Source organism: Phalacrocorax aristotelis, chromosome 5 (genome assembly GCF_949628215.1).
Source record: "Phalacrocorax aristotelis chromosome 5, bGulAri2.1, whole genome shotgun sequence".
Classification (NCBI taxonomy): domain Eukaryota; kingdom Metazoa; phylum Chordata; class Aves; order Suliformes; family Phalacrocoracidae; genus Phalacrocorax; species Phalacrocorax aristotelis.
In genome coordinates this window covers 68,418,560-68,437,928 of record NC_134280.1, presented here as the reverse complement: position 1 = coordinate 68,437,928, position 19,369 = coordinate 68,418,560, and the positions used below count along the sequence as shown (strand labels likewise).

The 19,369-nt window shown below is 39.4% G+C and overlaps 1 protein-coding gene across 2 annotated transcripts in view; it reads left to right on the top strand.

Annotated features, from left to right (window-relative positions):
- Nucleotides 1-19,369, top strand: part of SHANK2 (SH3 and multiple ankyrin repeat domains 2) — a 363,557-nt gene that overhangs the window by 36,656 nt on the left and 307,532 nt on the right. For both annotated transcript variants that reach the window (XM_075095009.1, XM_075095008.1), the window contains 6 exons: nt 3,947-4,166; nt 13,678-13,881; nt 15,627-15,698; nt 16,271-16,379; nt 16,646-16,797; nt 17,561-17,728. In XM_075095009.1, the coding sequence (XP_074951110.1) occupies nt 3,963-4,166; nt 13,678-13,881; nt 15,627-15,698; nt 16,271-16,379; nt 16,646-16,797; nt 17,561-17,728 (909 nt within the window). In that variant the 5' untranslated portion in view covers nt 3,947-3,962. The remainder of the gene's footprint in view (nt 1-3,946; nt 4,167-13,677; nt 13,882-15,626; nt 15,699-16,270; nt 16,380-16,645; nt 16,798-17,560; nt 17,729-19,369) is intronic.

Below are 19,369 nucleotides of genomic sequence, written 5' to 3'. Positions count from 1 at the left end.
ACCGTGTGTTTGTCTTTCCCACTGCAGAAACCCAAGGGCAGCCTTTGCCACAGCTGTGATGTTCTGCGGGACCGCTGTGCATGTAGTTATTCGCTTTTGGTGGTTGTCAGATATATACTGGCTGTTGGGTTTGCTCCAGACACACTGGACAGACACGCCTGTACTTGCCGTATTTGCTGGCATAGGATACAATAGGGAGGGGACTTTATATCGGACAAATCTCTTAAAATAGGGTTTTGTGTGTGTATGTATCACTGTGTTCCATATTTACCAGTATGAAACCAGACAGGAAGGTTTGTTACTTTGCAGGATCAACAAAATTGCACATAGCCATAATTAAGTTGAAGATTTTAAAAAAATAATTTTTCTAGTGGGCTTGTGAATTCTGTATCTGATGATACATCTATTTTTAATGAGGATACCCTGTCCAATGTGTGTCCATATCGATATTTTAATCCCTTTAGTAAATATCAAATTTCTAATATTTAAGATAATTATAATAAATTTAAGCATATATCTTTAATAATTTTGTATGATTCTTAACAACCATAAGGCTGCAAAAAATTGATAAGTCTGCCACTGCTCTTACTTTTTTCCCTTGCCATGCCAGTTTGTACTCACTGGAGCGCACCATTCAGATAGAGAGCGAGCTCTGGGACTTGAATTTCTTGCCTTTTGATAGCCTGTGCACTGTGTTCATTCCAGTCTTTTGTAGTTCTTTATAGACTACCTATATAGTACAATATTCTCTGTCGAATATCTGTATAGTTCCAGTCTTTTACAGCTCTTAGTCTTCTTTTTTTTTTTTCCCCAAAAGGAAAAGGCAGTTAAAGGGTCACACGACTTGCCAATGGCCTTTTTTTTTTTTTTTAAAAAAATTATTTATTCTTGTGCTTGCTTTGTTCAGCCAGCAGTTAGGGGATGTGCGGGGACCAGGGAAGGAGAGCGCCTGGGGCTGGGACACGTGGGGAGCTCAAGGTATGGGAGTTGAAAATGCAGGCAGAGGACATGGCATGGTGGTAGTTCGGATTGTGAGTTTACTTCCAAGGTCTTTGGAAATCTGTTTTCATCCATTTACAGAGAAACTTTTCCTCATTCAGCACTTCTCTATACCAAAAGCAGCCACTGATGTATCATATTGCTACAAAATACAGTCAGCTTAAGTAAAGGAAGCAAAGATCTGGTGTGTTTTTAAGAAAATGAAAGAAGACATCCCAGATAGTCATATCAGTAAGACATAATCTATATTTCAGCTATATAACATCCTTTTGATGAATGAATTACAAACTGGGGATTAGGAGCCTGTGATGCTATATTTTCTGCTGTACAAGCCTAGGTAAGCCAGGCAACCTGCTTTACTTTTCCTGAGGTAATGGTTTTCGTTGTGGAAAAGTCTTTGGACTATCACTGGGACAAAACTGAAACGGTTCCTAAAAGACAAGAGCTTTCCGGTGGGAGTTACGATAGCGAGCATCTCTGGTTACCAAATGGTGGTATCTTCCATTTCCATGCAACTTAACAGCCATGCAAGCAAATTGTCCTAAGTTGTCCATAGATTTAGGGAGACCAGCTTGACCCCTGCTCCCGGGCAGGGTCTGCCCTACACTGGGACCTTCTGTTTCGCCGGTGGTTAGATTGCCTTGTTTAAAAACAGGCATTTAAATGATCTGCTTCTCCACAGCGCTGGTGGGGCATAGGTTCTGTTCTTTTTGTCACTGTAGATACAGTCTTTCATTATCCTTTCCATGGTTACTTGTGCATTTTTTTTTTTTTTTTAAATTTGTATTCTAGAAAATTAGGTGACTTGTGCCTTGTTGATACGTCTCCAAGGAGTTCTTTGTCCCACTGTTTATTAAACTTAAGTGCTTGATACCTGGGGTTGGTTTTTCAGCTAGTAATTTCTCTTTGCTATTCCATAATGTGATATTTCTGCGTAGTTTTTGCATGGAAATCTATTTGCCAAAACCTTGGGAAGGTTTTTTTTCCATAATTCAGCTCTTTATTTGTATGCTGTGTAATTGCAGTTTACTGCTCCCTGTCAGAGGAGTTGAATCTGTGGCCCTGGAATATATTGTGCTCTGAAATGGCTTCAGGGGGAGACAAACTATGTGATTGTCTTGATGTCTTCTTCTTCGCACTCACTGGCCTATACGTCTTATGCTCTTAAATACTGAGTCTCGACCTACTATATTTTGGCTTCATGTGATTTAGCATAAATAAGGAAGCCATTGAAATGTTTATGCTTTTTATTGACTTAAGGTGCTTTGGAGAGCAGCATTAATCTACAGTTCAGTGAAGCAGTAAGAAAATGAAATACTCCCTCCAGAGTTTTCTTTTGTAAATGGAGCCTTGCATTAAGCTGCTGTGAACTGGCATGCTTTCAGATTTTCGAATGCGCTGTTTTTGTCTTCATTAGTAATTATAGCTGAGGGTAATAACACTGGAATTGTCCTTCATCAGAAATAACAATAAGACTTGATGATGTGGGCATGTGATGTGCTTTGGAAATGCTTGCCCTTGACCTCAAGCTTTAGGCTTGCCTCGCCACTGCCTGTCCTCTGGTGTAGACGCTGCCTCCAACATATGGTCACCTTACAATGCTAAGTTAGAGTGGGAGCCTTTTATGCCTGCTTTGTAATCATTGCTGTATAAATGACCGGACAACAAAGAGGAATGAGTACTCTGGTGACGATATTTAGTTGGCTCAAACTAAATAGTGAAACAGAGTGGTAAAAAAGTGTTCCTTTCATCCCTGCTGTTGTTTGACTGTATTTACTTTGGGGGATCTGACTGCGAGACCGTTATAGAAAACATACATTTGGATATCTCAGCACAGTCCCCTGCTATATGAGTGACCTTGGGAAAGTCAGTTCACCCTTCTGTGCTTTACTTTTCCTTTAATGTCTTTTTTTAATGTGGGCTGACAGTGGAATTGGTTGGGTTTTTTTTTTTTTTTCCTTTACCTGGGGATATTTTTATTAAAAAGCAGAGAAGTTGTCTTGGGAAGTTTCATATGGAAAATATGAAAAATAACATTTATGATTTTCTGGCCCCTGAAACTGAAAAAGTATGTAGTGACAAAGCACTGCGAAGTTTATGGTGGTATTTTAATTTTTTTTCCAAATTTTTTCCCCTTTTTTCCATAGAATTATGATTTTCATTTCCTGGAGAAACTTTTAGCTGATGGGACAAAAAAGTCTTTTGCTGCTGTAGTTGGAAGAGCCCTGAAGGAAAATATACTGTGAGACCTCAGAATACAAACATCCTTACTTTGGAATGGACATTACTTTTATTTGAGCCTAATCTATACCACAGATTAAAAATGTTTCTAAAATCAGTATTATATGTATTCATTGTATGTATAATAGACAGACTGGTAGTGTTGTATGAGCCACAAACCATAGCCGCATCTGCATCTGGCTCCCTGTAGTATTTCAGTTTTCGGTTGATTCTGCTATTTGAAAAGACTGTCTCTTACTGTAGCCTTACCTGTACAGTTTCTCCATGTACAGGATGATGTTAATTTAGCACCTCTATCAATTTCCTGAAATGTCTTTTTACCCTGCCAGAACTAGGCTCCAAAGCCAGATCTAGTTCTAAGTACAGTTTACAACAGTGCTATTTAGCAGAGAACCTGGTAATTATGCTGGGTTTTTCTGGATGCCTTGGGAGGCTGGGTGTGTCTGTGAAGAAAGGTCATCTTCCCTTTTATTACTCTCTTTCGTCCTCCTGTCCTCTTCCTCTTGTGTACTAAATTGGTAGCCAGATTTATTTCCATTACACTCTGCTTACCCACATAAATTACAGGAGGAAATAAAAGGAGGATGAAACATATAACTTCATTGTTAAATGCATGTTACTTCCAAGAAAACAAAACTTGTAGCTGATTCATTTTTAAGACTTTAACTATGACTTATCATTTTCTCTTTTTCCTTTGTAATGGCAGGATAAAAAACTTGAACATGCCTCGTAGCCCAACATCAAGCGAAGATGAAATGGCACAAAGCTTTTCCGACTATTCTGTTGAATCTGAATCAGACAGCTCCAAAGAAGAAACTATTTATGACACAATTAGAGCAACTGCAGAAAAGCCAAGCAGCAGAATGGAAGACAGTCAGAGCAACACATTAGTGATTCGAATTATAATACCTGATTTGCAGCAAACGGTAAGGCATATTGCATTTCAATTAAAAAAAAAAAGTTTAAATTAAGTGATTAGCTTTGCTGGCTTCAATCTGCAGTAGATCTGTTCTATTTTCTTACAATTTTTTGATGTATTACAAGCAAAATCTGTGTCATGGGTTTTTTTAATGTCTAGATTTTTTACCTCAGTGGTATGTCTGATTGATTGCCTAAACTAAAGGCACCGTCCCATCCAAGAGAGTGTAGTTAGTACCTTAACTTGATGAAAGCTGTTCTATTGGCGCAGGCTGCCCAGAGAGGTGGGGGAGTCACCATCCCTGGGGGGGTTCAAACAACGTGTAGCCGTGGCACTTGGCGACATGGTTTGGGAGGCCTGGGGGTATTGGGTTGGCGGTTGGATTTGATGATCCCAGAGGTCTTTTCCAACCTTAATAATTCTATGATTCTATGATAAAGCAAAACACCCGCCTGATCTGCATTCAGAGGCATTTGAGTAGAATAAAGAGGATTAGGCATCTAAAATCTTATCGGAAGATGAGGGCTGAACCCCAAAATCATATGTCTCTACAAGAGCCTCATACATATATAAACCCGTTGTCTTCTCCAGTTTTGCGATTGACACTAGACTGGGGTCTAGCAGGAGGTCACCAAATTCTCTCTCTACTATAGTAGTTGCCTTTCTCTGTCATCGTCCCATAAAGAGACATCCTTGTTAGGTAGCTGGTGGCTTTAAAGCATAAAGATGGGGAAACAGAAGCACAAATAAATCTTTTCTTCCTCCTTTGCTGCTATGTCTTTTCTACACAGTGTAGTTTCTCACACTTCCACCACGAGAAATCAACACACTCGCTTTGGAATAAAGCGTGGCATCGTACTGTTCCACAGTTTTTACAATGACATAAAATCACTGTTTTATTCTCTCCCCCCCTCCTCACCACTTATACTGGAAACAGATGAGGCAGGATAGAACGAACCTTTTCTGATTCTCCTAGAGGAGTCTTTTGCAAGCTCACGTGTGGACCTATGGCTTTATCTCAAAACCCTAAGTCTGTTGGATGAAAATAAAGACTTTTCAACCAAAGTCTTAATCTCTCACATCTTACAGAAAGAATTGAACAGACTTTTCACTTTTTTTTAAAAAGTCTGATTAATTGAGTAAATAAGAATAAAAGTGGTCTTTTTAATAAAAAAATAATCGTGGCTATTCCTTACATATTAGGAGTCCAAATTCCTCACTCTTTCTCACAAAGAACTACTAAGTTGTGGGTTTTTTTATGGTCGAATGTGTAGAATTCAATGTCTGGAATGTTAAGAACATAGATTTGGAAAATTCTGCTGTTGTAACTTTGTAAGTCAAAGAATCATTGTCCTCCAGAAGTGCTACGAGAGGAATAACAATCTCATCCCGGGGAAGGTCTTGGGAGTTACTTACTGATTCTGTCTAAAACCACAACCTGCCCGAGTTTGTGATTAATTATCTAAATTACCCTGGGCCTCCTTGAATGCCGTTGTCAGGTTCTTCAATTGATGGTCGGCTTCAGACTTTTTTCATTTCAAAGATGATTATAAAAACACATTCTTTTTATGGATGTGTGCTACATACATCACTCTGTGCTGACATTTTAGATCTACATCATACTGTGCTGCCATTGAAGATCTATCTCAGATGAAATTATTCCTTTCTTTTTAATTAAGTTCATTTTTAGAACGATAGAGATGGCCTGTCTACAGGCTGACAGGGAAGAGCTGTTTTGACAGTGTGGCCTCAGGTGTGGTTGTAGAGGTCTTTTTTTAAAAGCCCAATCTATACAGTGCTGCAGAAACTCAGAGAAATCTGTGTTGGAGTTGGGAGTGTTCTCTCTTAAATTCTTGTACTTAAAAAAACTCTTTTAGATGGGTATTGCTGCTGAAATTGCAGTACCGCTGCATTAGTTTATGTGGTGTGAGATTAACCTCTACGAAGGGGAAGTGGTGTGGGACCTGAGCTGGACCAGAAGGCTTCAGAGGGCAGAGCAGGACTGAGGCTGCTGTGAGCTACACATGGGATATGTATTAAATCTTGCCTGAAGCAGTCATCACTTTGGCTCTTTCATTGATTGAAATACTGAATTCCACTGCTGTACATCTTAAATTTAAAAGGATTTTGCCTGTAGTGAAGTCCTCTGTCAAGACAAGCTCTGACTGGACATGGTTAGGATTTTATTAATGATCCTACCAGCTTGCTGTATCTGTGACTGTGTTCAGTGCTCAACGACTAGATCCAGTAAAATGGACAGATTACCTTTACTTGCTAGGTTTACTCTGCTGCTAGAAACAGAGATGTTCGCCTCCTGAAGCCCTCTTATTTCATTACTCTATTTTTTTGACCAATAATAAGCCACTTATTGACACTATTGAAGCAACTATTTTTTAAAAATTCATTTTGTGCAGGAAGAGAAATGAAAAGTATTTTTGGCTTTGTGTTTCATGTGTTCATTTTTATTGCTTTACTTTTTGCCTTTTTTTCCCCCCCCTTTTCAATAAAGTCTTAATGAAAAGTAACTCAGTTGTTTTAAGCAGTTCTGTAGCAGATGATCTATTTCTGATTTAATGTATCAGCCCAGAACCTCTTGTAGAAAAAAGTGAAATCTGGATTCAGGTTTGCAAACAGGAAGACTGGTAGCTTAAATGTGGCGTAGCGAAGTTTGGAGAAGAATGTAGTTCACGAGCTGTGTTATAGCTACAAGCTAAATCCAACATACCCCATTTGTTGTATAATTATAATTAATTTAACATAAGAGGTGTTTAAAATTAGTCTGTTTAATCAAAGGAGCATGAAATGACAAAATTTAGTTTTATGTTTTTATTCTTTATTGTTTTTTAGAAAATTTGATCAAGAATATATTTGTTTAAAAGAAGGCAAGTTTAGGGTTTTATATAAAATTGAACCCACTGAGCAGCCTTCCCCAGCTAAGCTCACTAGGAATAAAAGTTTGCTCATCTGCAGTGACTGTGGTGTAGATCGCCTTTATTTCATCGCACGTATGAGCTAAGCACCAAGCATCGTAAGTCAGATGTGCTGCTATAGGGAAGCTTTGTAAGTTAGCCCCCATTGTAGGAAATCTATCTTGTTGCCCTTTTATTCTCATTTGAAACTTTAAAGATAATGTAAACCTTGACAGGTTCATACAAAGTTCTTATGAAGACTTACTTTTCAGTTCTTATATCAATTCTTATATCAGCTCTCCTTTTAGTTCAAATGATAATCCAATGTATTGAAACAATACTTTGTAGAAAGAGTAAATTTTTATTGTTTTTATGCATCATCTCTATCCAAGTGTCCTCCTTAGCACCGGAAGGTGGAGAATATTTAAATGAGAGCCTGAAAGATTTCCTGAGCTCAGTAAAATTACTGAGGCAATGGAGAGCAGAGAAAGCCCTCCGTATTGACAAATGTATGTACCTAGGAGAGTGGGTAAGAAAGGTATAGTTTCTGGCATTCAATTTCCTCATTTAATAAGCCAGGAGGCTCAGCTTTAATAGATCCTTTATGGAGGCAGGACACAGGTGTAATCTCTTTTGCCCAGAAGCTTATTTGCAGTGCATCCAACCCAGAGGGCTCTGGCTTGATGACGACCCCTATACTTGTTATTTAGAAGGAAAAGGTAGTAACTGACTAGTCGCTCCTCTCTTTGCAGTAGTGGTGCAGGGTTTCTCGGCAGCTTAGGCAATATTCAGTTGTGTTTGCCCTTAACGTGAGGATGCTTCACCCCCAGGGCAGCGAAGTTCAGTGTCGTTCTGTCCGTGGCACTGACTGGTGACAGATCTGTGTCTTTCCTCCTTGGAAGGCAAAGCTGGCAGTCCGCAGCCCCCAGCAGTCTGCACCCAAGGCGACTGCCTACCTTGTGCCTAAAGGCAACCGCGTCTGTGCATGGCGCTGAATGTCTTTTGGACATGGGAAACTGGGTGAACTAATGCATCTGCGCTTTCCTCTGCGATGCCTGGTATATCTGACCTCCCCATGGACCTTTTTGGTCTGAATCCAGAGTAAGTCGTCTTGTATCCATTTCCTTTTCCAGCCAATGTAGGAACACAGCACAAATGATTCTGCCTATAACTGAACGGAGTCTGGTTCTTCTCCAGTAGCTGTTGCCAAGAAAATCTCCTTTGTGTGATATTCTGACAGTGATGTCCAATGTTTTGTGCTTAGAACTGCTGTTTTTCCCAGGCTTCAAGAACAGATCTGTCAGCCAGTTGTTTTAAGGAGTGTTTTCATCATTTTATCATCAACACATGGTGGTTGTTCCACTCTTCTGTTTTATCCTATACTTACGCACTCCTTCTGCGTTATGTTTAAAATGAAAATGCTCAGATACATATGTGTTATTGAATTCTGATGCTGAGATGGGATTGGGTCTGCTGAAGACTTCTTTGAAATGCTCTCTGCCCATCTGTTTTGCTGCTCTGCTTCAGTAATGAGCATTTACTGACTCCTCCCTCCCCTGTTTTTTTTATACTGGACTTCCCATGCAAAATGTTCTTTGGCAAGTGGCAGTTTGGTAAAGCAACAGCTGAAGTTGTAGCTGCTTTTTGGTTTTCCGCTTCTGCAATGCATTTTATACTTTTGTATCCTTTCTTTACTTTTTCCAGTATTCATTGGCCTTTAGGATGAAGAGTCTTTTACTTTGTGTTTTTCTTTCTCAGATAAAACACTTGTTTAGTTTGTGCAATTTTTATCTTATGAAGGTAGGTACCCTGTTGTCACAGCGGCAGCTTGAGCACATTTTTGCTTAAGACGCCTTCATTTTTACTTGTTTCCAGTCTGTACTGCCATCCGCTGCCTCAGATCTATTCCAGGTTTTCCACTGCAACTTTTCACAAGTATTCTTCTGTACCCTGTTTTGTGACTGACTGTTCATTGCTGCTTTCTGTTTATAGTTGATCTTCCTTCTTTTTATCTTCAGTTTGACAATGGAAACATTGTGGGTGCTGCTGACATCTGTTCTTATGCCCTTGATCAGGACACGTGATCTGCCTTGCCAGCTGATGACGGTGTGGCCGGACTGGTTTTTTTGACCCTTCATCTCATGAATTCTGTGTTTTCTGAATGCATTTTGATGAAGGAAAGCAGTGCCTCCAGGAATTAAGTTGAACACCGAGTGCAAATTGAAATGAGCGACTGACTCCATTTTTTCCCATGATACCCAACTCTCATTTGCATTTTCCACTTTTTAGTTGTCACATCTTTAATATAGATGTCTTCTATTGAAAGGAATAACTTGTATTTTGATATTCTGACAGTCACACTTTGGAGGCAGCTGTACAAACCATTTGTCGTGGTTCCTCTGTCGCAGCGTGGTTCTGTGGGATTGACAACTTCGTGAGTCTGATGGAAAAGATGTGTTGGTTGATAGATTTTGAACAGATAAACGTTATTCCTCAGAGACTCTGTATCATGAACATTGTTCCCATAGATTTAATATGTTCCCTGTAGCTGGAGCAGGTGAGCTATATTTTTCCCTTGCTTCCAGCCCTTCTGTTGCGCTTAGTGACTTACTAGCGTGCAGGAATGCAAGATTACAAGTGACCACGTCTCTCACGATTCAAAGAGCTTTAATATCAAAGCCACAGGTCTCACATTTCAGCAACCAATGTTGACGGGCTGTCTTGCCATTAGGCTTGGATTTTGAGTGGCCTGGTGTGGTTTTGACAGTGGTTTTGAGCCACTCGGGGCGTCTTTTTTGATTTTTATTTGAAAGAACTTGCAGTTTTTATGGTGCATGTCGCTAGCCTTCAAGACAAACTATCACATTTTGTCTGGTCTTGGGATACAACAAAGAGGGTGGAAAGAATAGATCCCACATCTGTCAGTGCAAAATATTTGTTTCGTATGTGATTTTGTAGTTCTTTGCCACTAAACTATCCCTACTTTTTAATATATATATTTTAATAATAAGTCATTGAAGGTCAGAAAAAGTTGTCCAGCTTTTTTGACTCAGCTACTGTCACGTTTCCATGTGGTAACCTGATGAATCCAATGAATTCTTATTTATCCCATAACTAAAGCAATCTGTGTGTAGACTCTGCTGTGATTCAGCTGACATTTTCTCAGGGTAGAAAGCGTGGCAGTAGGTAACGACTCATCTACACGATGGAGATGATGACTGTGGTGGCCTCTGTCCTGGGGGGGCTGCCCGATGGGCAGCAAAATGACACAGGGGAGGTGTTCCAGGGGCAGGCTGATCTAAAATACACCTTATGCAGCATTTGAGTGGTCCTTCTTATCTTCTTGTTCAGTAGCTGCCTCCAAGAGAGTGGTAACAGTATCCCTCGCTATCCTGCCTGGCTTTGTGGGAGGCTGAAATAGTCACTCTTCTCACTAGTTTCACTTCTCTGAGTCTGAGAAATTTTGGTAGGAAACGGTTGTTTGGTTATTGGTTTGTTTTTTACATTATTGATCTTAATTATAAATTCCCAATGGGATCAACACTGATTAAAATAAACACTTTTTTTTTTCTTGAATCACTAGGAAATCTAGGGCTGTGAATAAACTAGTTTGTGAAATTACTAGTTTCAAAGCATTTCCATATTTATTCTGCCATCGAGGACTCTACAAAATATTGTAGCTCATGTAGTAGAAATACAATAGTGCTATAGTTATCAGATAACTCATTTTGAAACAAGCCTTCGGGCTACTGCACAAAAAGAATTCCTCACAGCCGTTTCAGTCCAGTGAAGGTGGTTAAACTAGTATATCCTCTCCCCATGCATTATATAAATGTGCCAATGTCAGACCTGTGGAAAGCAAATTATTTCAGAAGATAAATATTGTACGTTACTGATGCAATGTGCATGAAGACTGTAGAAAGATTGATTTTTCCATTGAAATATATTCTGAAGAAATTTGAAATTATTTGTAATTTTGCCAATTTAGCAAATATTTGAGAATTATAAGTGCACACCATTTTCTGCAGTATCACATACCGTCAAGAACAGATAGAACATAAGAACAGACTGAACAAAGTTGAACATGTTGAGTTCTCAAGGTGCATTAAAAAAAGCAGACTTAGTAAAATTGCGATCAGAAGTGCGTGTTTTATATTGTTAAAATCAAAGCAGTGTCGTAGAAGTGAAAAAATAATTTGTTCCACTAAGAATTTCATGTAAGAAAGAGTTTCCTGGGGGAGAAAAAAACCCCATGTACTTTCAAGATTATCTTTGCTTCTTTCCATTTTAATAGCATTTGTTATAATCTTTCAGGCTGTGTGGATAATGACGGTCACTGCATAGTGATACAGCATGTAGGAGCGAAGCTCATAACATACATTGTAACTGGCAGTTTTTAGAGTTGCCGAAAACTGCCGATGTTTGAATCTGAACTTTGTATTGAAGTTTGAATCCGTGTAAGAGTCATGGGGCAAGTGAGGTTCAGAGCTGAAGGAACACAGGGATTTAAAACAGATTGCCCTTGCTGCTAAGACAGTACATTAACTACCGGGCTGTTTGGGAAGGAAAATACTGTTTATAATGTTCTTTTTGTCTCCCTCTCTCCTTCCCTCCACCATTTAAAACCCCTCATCTGTTCACAAAACACCTCAAAATGTGAAATATTTAAGGGGAATGAAAACTGATTCCTAGCCTACTTTATTTGTGACAAAATCTAATATCTCATTGGATTACATTTTTATACTTAAGACTGTAAAGGATTAAAGGTATCTGCTATTTCCTAGGCCAAAGCATTGCCTGAGCGCATTGCAATGGAAGCTTATTTGCTCCTCCCTTGCACACCCTGAAGTGTCTTAACACCAGTACTTGAGCCATATCTGAAAAAGTGCAGTTTGTGCAGGAACTGATGAAAGAGAAACGGTAATTTTCAATAATTCTTGCCCAGGAGCAGTGGAGCTGGGCAGAGCCCAATGCTCACGAGCCTGCCTTGCTTCCTTGGGCAAACCCCTGTGAGATGCTATCACGGCAACTTCAGTGGCACCACTAGTCAGCCGCGATAGAGAGAGGACATCTCGGTGTCGGTGTCTATCGATAGTCCTCCTATCTGAAGATTAATTCACAGAAACAGAGCCTAACTCTTCAACTTCAGTATGTCCTGATATTCAAAATCAGCTAGTCATCTCTGCTCTGATAAAGTGAATATATATGGAGGACTGGTTGACTGTAGTGTTTGCTCAGTTAAAACCAGTTGTATATTGAAAGTCCTTCATGTCCCGTTTGTACTTGATACTGTTGAGAATATTTGCCGTGTAATATTGGAAGAGTCAAGAAGACACTGTGAACTTACAAAATATTGTGACTTCTGCCTTTGAATTTGCCCTTCAAAATTCAGAATTGAAATACTCAAATGAGTTTGTTACTTGATTTGTGTATATGGGAGCAGAGATTACTTTCAGCTGTATGCAGAGCTTGCCGGGATAAGGATGTTTAGTTCTAAAAGACGAACTGCAGCCATTTTCTTATGGATGGCCTCGGGACTTGAAAAAGATGCCAACAGATACTGCAGAGGTGAGCGCTGCAGAAGCAGCTGTGGGTAACGTTACAGTAAACACTTCACTCTTTTCATAAAACAACAGCTTATTTTTACTTGCTCTGCTGTTCTCTGACCTCTATGTACAATTATAACATGAAGAGTAGCAGAGGTCTTCAGAAGAGCCCCGAAGACCAGTTACTGCCATTGTTGCTGTAGCCAGAATTACAGCTATGCTCATGGAAATGTACTGATAAAGAAAGATATACCTGTTAAAATTTTTCTTTGGCCCACATGCAATCCTTGCATCATGAAGGGACGGGGATGCCCTTTGAGTGGGCAGAGGAGGGACTCCTGTGCCGTAGCTCTACCGTGGCAGCTTGGTACCAGCCCTTCTCATGGCCCGATATGGGTACGATGCCCAGCAGCACTGTACGTTCATAACACACATCAGAGGCAAGAAATGGATTTTTAGGTATTGCCACCTGCTGGTAGCTCAGAGCCGATGACTGCAACGTAAGCTACAATTGCACCATCCCTAAATTTCTTAAATTCCAACTTGGTAAGAAGCAGTGAACTGGAAAGGATTTTCAAGGTGTGCAAGTCCACTGCTCCTTCACGTCGTCTAGTTTCTCCCATAAACTTACCCAAGATAAACATAGCTTAAAATGAATCAGAATTCTTGCCTGAGTACTGTTTTTTTTGTGAAATTATTGCAGATCAGACTGACTGTCAGAACAGCCTCAAATCAAGTGGACAGTTAAACATCTTGTAACAGCCCTTTCACTTGGCTTTTCAAGCAGATTTGCCATGGAGGTGTTCCTTCCCAGAAGGTTATAGTCTCTGATGTTTGGGGAAGGACTTGGAATGTCCTGTGTTTTCACAGCACTTGTGTATTAGTTGTTATAGAGGAATCCACGTCTGAAATATAATTCTGTTCGTGTATGTTTTGGCATGGAATTTGTAGGCTTATTGCATATGTTTGTATATGTTTCTGACACTCGTAACTTTTAGAATGTAAGAGACCTGTTTAAATGTCTTTTCATTACTTACATTTTACAAATAATCTATCTTTGCAGAAATGCATTCGGTTTAACCCAGAAGCTTCAGTGTGGGTTGCAAAGCAACGAATCTTGTGTACTTTGAATCAGAGTTTGAAAGATGTCCTGAATTATGGACTGTTCCAGCCTGCAAGCAATGGTAGAGACGGGAAGTTTTTGGATGAGGAACGACTTCTTAGGGAATACCCACAGCCAGTGAATAAAGGAGTACCTTCACTAGAGGTATTTTTAGATCTAATATCTGAAACGTTTGTATTCTGATGCAAATTATACAGTCAGCTGTATTTGAGGTTCCTACATGCATCTGAATTGCATTTAGGCAATAGTGATCAGCGAGACTGAACTTGAACCCTTGCTCACAGAAGTACTGGCGTTCGCTTGTTTGGTCGAGCTGTTCCATGTGTTATCCCCAAAAGGCTGCAAAGAATCAGCCCCTTTGGGAGATTGGATTCTGGAGTTTTCCTCTGCTGAGGACATGGGAGATGTATCTTATTCTGCGATTTAATAAAGAAATGTAAGGTTCTAGATTAAGCTTTTGGGTCTTTGATTAGGTTTGCTATAGTAGGGGATCAGTTGCTGAATAACCAGCCTTTGCTTTCTCCCACAGAGAGCGCCTTTCTGTCCCAGGGAAGCTTTTTTTTGTTGTCTCCTCTAGTTTCCCCTGTGCCCTCCTGCAGAGCACACAGATTGCCTCTGTCTGTCTCCTGGGAAAGCACTAAGAGATGCGAGGGTGTGTACGTGTGAAGCAGTCACACATAGAGACTGGCATTTCCCCCCTCTCTGTTGCTCGCGCAGAGGCTGTGCAGCTGGGGGATAAACTGGGCAGTGCTATTATGGCACTGGGCAAACATGGAGCAGAGCCAGATCACACTGTAACACAGTTCAGCAGGAAACTGGGGCATGAAACTAGTATTTAATTAGTTATTGCTTGTATGGTGGTACATCAACCACTAATAATCTGCAGTTAATAGACTTACTCCACTATAACACAATCCAAGAAAAAAGAACCAAGATCCAGAGAAGGTTTCACATCAAGCTTTTCTAGCAGCTTATTTCAGAGATTCAATCACTGATGTCCCTATTAGAGCCATAAGCAAAGTAAATAACCACTTCATTTGTTTCTGTCATGTTGTTTTGTGAGTGCTGTTTGCAAAACCCTTCTCACTGCAGCTGAAGGCGTGCAATTCAGGGGTTAAAAGTGGTCTTGTGAAAAGCCGGTATTAAAGCCTTGTTCAGTACAGTCTCCTTGTCCAACAGACATGCTGCATTCTTTGAATTCTGTGTAGTATGATCAGATAATAGTAAATTATAACTGTGTAAACCCCATGATTTTTGCTGCAGATCTTGCTACTGTGGCCAGAGGGTAGCAAACCGTTCAGGGTAAAATGTGAGTGACTGTCAGCCAAAAGAGGCAATCCTCTGAGCCTCGTTTGCAGGACCAGTCCTCCTGTTAAACATCAGGAGGACTATTCCCATGTGTACATTTTGCCTATGTTGATTAAGGGATTTTTCAGGAATCATTTTTTTTTTTTGTAATTTCAGAAATGCTAAGATGATATATTGAAATATGTATTTATTTAACATGCCTCCCCAGTTCTTCTTTCTGCCTGAGAATATAAATGAAAGTGCACAGATACCATTAGGGAAAAGCTCTTTCCACTGTAATTCTTGCTTATTTATGTAGATTCTAGAGACTGATCTCATTTCCCATACACCTCCACCGATTCCAGTATATTTATACAAGATGAGAATTTTGCTTATGTGAACTGTAAGACTATGATGCCGCTTTGTTAAACAGAGTGGTCATTATTGGTGAATATTCAAAATGAAATGCTAAGTTTTTTTTGAATTTTGCCTAAATCTACATCACCGTATATGATACTTTCTGGTAAGGTCAGGAAATTATATTATGAGCTTTTATGCAAAATAGGACACTGTAAATTTATTCTTTTTTTTCCCTCCCTCAGTTTCGATACAAGAAAAGAGTGTACAAACAATTCAATCTTGATGAAAAACAGCTGGCCAAGCTTCATACGAAGGTAAGCCCAATTTACTGGAGAAGTTAGCAATTGCAAAGCAATGTGTCTGAGAAACTGGAAATAAGTAGGGGTTCATTACCACCTGGGCCAACCGCTGAACAGCAAACAGTGGGTGCTTCCAGCGCCAACAGGGATGTGTGGATTATGATCCAGGAATTCCTCACATAGAAGAATTCCCATGATGGGCTCTTCCATATGTATACAAGTAATTTTAAATGAACCTTACTTCATGAATACCACGAGCTTGCAGCACGCACAAAATGCCAATCTATATTCTTTAGACTTGTTTGCTGGTCAGAATAATAATAATGATTACCATACGCCATCCTCATTTCTTACTGAATGAATATTTCAGTCAGATTTTCCTTAAAACTATGAAAACAAGAATCTTCTTACTGTGTTTGGCTTTTGAACGTTATAAACTGTAGGGTTTGTGCTCTCAGTATAAAGCCAGATTCTCCAGGAATGTGAATTAACTGCTGTTCAATGATGTCAATGGATATTGACATCAATCGACAGAGTATTTTCTGTTTCAAATTAGAGGATGATTAATTTGTCACTCTTTGTTTCAGGCTAATTTGAGAAAATTTATGGATCACGTCCACCATCTCTCAGTGGAAAAAATCACAAAGATGTTGGACAGAGGACTGGACCCAAACTATCATGACCTAGAAAGTGGAGGTCAGAACAATAAAACTAGCAGCATAAAGTAGTACCTTGGGTTTGTTCAACCTAAATTTATAAAGGGGCTGAATCTCATCCATTCTCTCTGTTGCCTTCATAACTCAAGGCTGATGGAGTCTATATGGTTTTGCTGTCCAAAGGAGAAAATGGATAATTTATGATTTTCTTTGAGCGCCATTTTAACTTACCATTTGTAAAGCAAATATTCTTTATTTTATAAATTTGCTCATCATTTTTCAAGTACATGCTATTCTCTTCTTTAGAAACACCCCTGACTTTGGCAGTTCAGCTTGACAATACAGTAGAAGTGATAAAAGCTCTGAAAAATGGTGGAGCACATTTGGACTTCAGAGCCAAAGATGGAATGACAGCTCTGCACAAAGCAGCCAGAGCCAAGAACCAAGTAACCCTCAAGGTAACTGCTTTTGGTAGCAAATGATACGTTAATTTATAGAAAAAAAAAAAATGCATAAAGAATGTTTTCAGTTAATTATTGTCTCGATGGATCCTTTAATATGTACTTGTTCCAGTGCTTTCTTGTAGCTTTCAAATCTTAGGATTTGCTTTCAGTAAAGGGCCTAAGAAACTGTGGTAAATTTAACTTTATTCACTGATAGATTGGGAAAGATCTGTCTGAAGAAATATGAATAGCATTATTGTTGCTTATCTCTTTGAAAGCAAACGCCAGTGGCATGGATTACACATTATATCTTTCCTGGTTTCTTTTGTTTTTTTAACAGGTATTCTTAAATCACCTTGATATTCTAGATTAAGTCTTATGTTTATGGCGTTTGCTTATTTCCTTTTGACAGATATTCAATTTGCTTGACATTTTTGATAAAACATCTTGTAACTGAAGAGGTGAATGTGTTGCAAAGGCAATGTGACATTTTCAGAACTGAGATTTCTGAGCTTCATGAGGGGATGGAAATTGGACATAGCCACTCATCCCTTCCTTGCTGTCTCCATACATTCCTTCAGATCCTAATTCTTCCGAGGTCACTCCTTGTTTAACTTACCCTGTGCCGCGGCCCGTTACATCAGCTTATAAAGAAGTGAGCAAAAAATATGTTATGGCAAAAATCAACCTTGTAATGACTTCTTCAGGTAGAAAAGTCCCTTTGTAGTTAGAATTCGCTCCAAAATATATTTTTTTCACAGTTTGTGATTGCTTTCAGACCCTTTTAGAGCTTGGAGCATCTCCTAACTACAAAGACAGCTGTGGCCTGACACCGCTGTACCACACTGCTATTGTGGGAGGGGATCCTTACTGCTGCGAACTGTTACTTCATGAACACGCGACGGTGAGCTGCAAAGATGAAAATGGATGGCAAGAAATTCACCAGGTAGGAAAGCTTACTTTTTGTTTGGAGTGGAAGTTGCATGAGGAAATGTGCCATTTAGGTTCTATGGTTAAACGCTGTTCTGAAGGCCTTTTGGATATATTTAGTCCCTGCACGTACAAGTACGGAATTTCTTCCTTTTTCTATTTGCTCGTTACTTTGCATCCTGCTGTGGTGAATTAGAAGTGGAAACTGTTCCAATGGAGTTCTGTAACTTTGAACTATGGTTACTGTGGATTTTGCTGCAGAAATTGCACTAGTCATATTTATGTAATGGACTCTTGGGAGTTTAGCATCCTGTGAGTGGCGCTTCAGCAAAAAAGTGTAACTCAATCTTTTTGTTAGATGCCAATTTTAGTATCCTTGGTAATGCTTCTCGCGTGTTTGTCAGAGGTACTTTCTCCTTTCTTTCTGGTGAATTTTACAGGAAGATTTGGATTCAGGATCCTGCTGCTGGGATCCTTCAGTTTGTTGCACTGAAGGATGTTAAACTCCTACAAACTCACAGTTTGAGTCAGTTTTCATTCCCTGTGTGTGTGGAAACTGGCATTCTAATGATTTTTCTTTTGCTGTTTGTACGTGGGTTTTTCTTTCCTCTCTTACGTATTCAGTGTGCAGATAAAGGCGGTAGCGTGCTCTATGAAGAAAAAATATTTTTAAAAAGTAATCTTTTGAGGTTCGTGGTGCTCATGATACCTTGAGCCAGCTGTGGTGCCAGAATTCATCAGGTGCTGGCACATCTTAGTCAGCTTCAGCACAGCTGTTGGAAATGTAGATCTCCTTCCTCACCAAAGACCTAAACTGTATCTTTCAAAAAGAACTATAATGTTTGGTAAGACATTTTCTGAAACAACTTTTTCTTTGAATTCTTTTAACTTGTCTTCTCCAGAAACATCTGAATACTATGCAACAGTTGCATAAGAATGCTTTATTAATTTCTCTTTGCATAGCGATAAACTCAGTAGTTTACCAAGTTCAAAGTTTCTAGCGGTCCTAATGACACTGCGGCTGTTTTATGCCTTTCCTCTGTATGGCTGAGTTTGAGTGATCATAAAATATGGAACTGATGTAGTGTGATCAGATTAAAGATATGAGTAATCAACTGTACAGGCCTGCTTAGGTTATCTAGGCCCACTTTCTTTTCTGTGCACTCATCTTTTCGGTACAGAACTTCTTTTCTTCAAAAGAAATAGGAGGTAGTTTTGGTACCCAGGTTTCGGCAGGGATCCAAGCTTTTTCACTGTGTGTGTTCAGATTGAGGGGGTTTGGATCCATCTCTAATATGAAAAAACAAGGATTAATTTAGTACCATTGTTTCTGAGGATGTGGAGGAAATGGATTGTATAGATCAAAGCGTTGCCCCATCTGGACTCCCTGAAAATATAGAGAAAAATTCCTTATTTTGAAAACCCAGCCTTATACACATATGGTTATTATTTCTCATAATGAAACAGAGATTTCTAAACCCATTGGTCGCAATCCTAAATAAATCAATGTTTACATCTGGATTACAGGCAATCTGTTTTCAGTAATGGATAATAGAAGCATTCCTCAGTGAATTAAGAAAGATGGTAATATGATACAATCCTCTATGTTGGCATCTGTGTGAAGAAGGCAAAGTTACCTTTCATGGCGAGAGCAAAA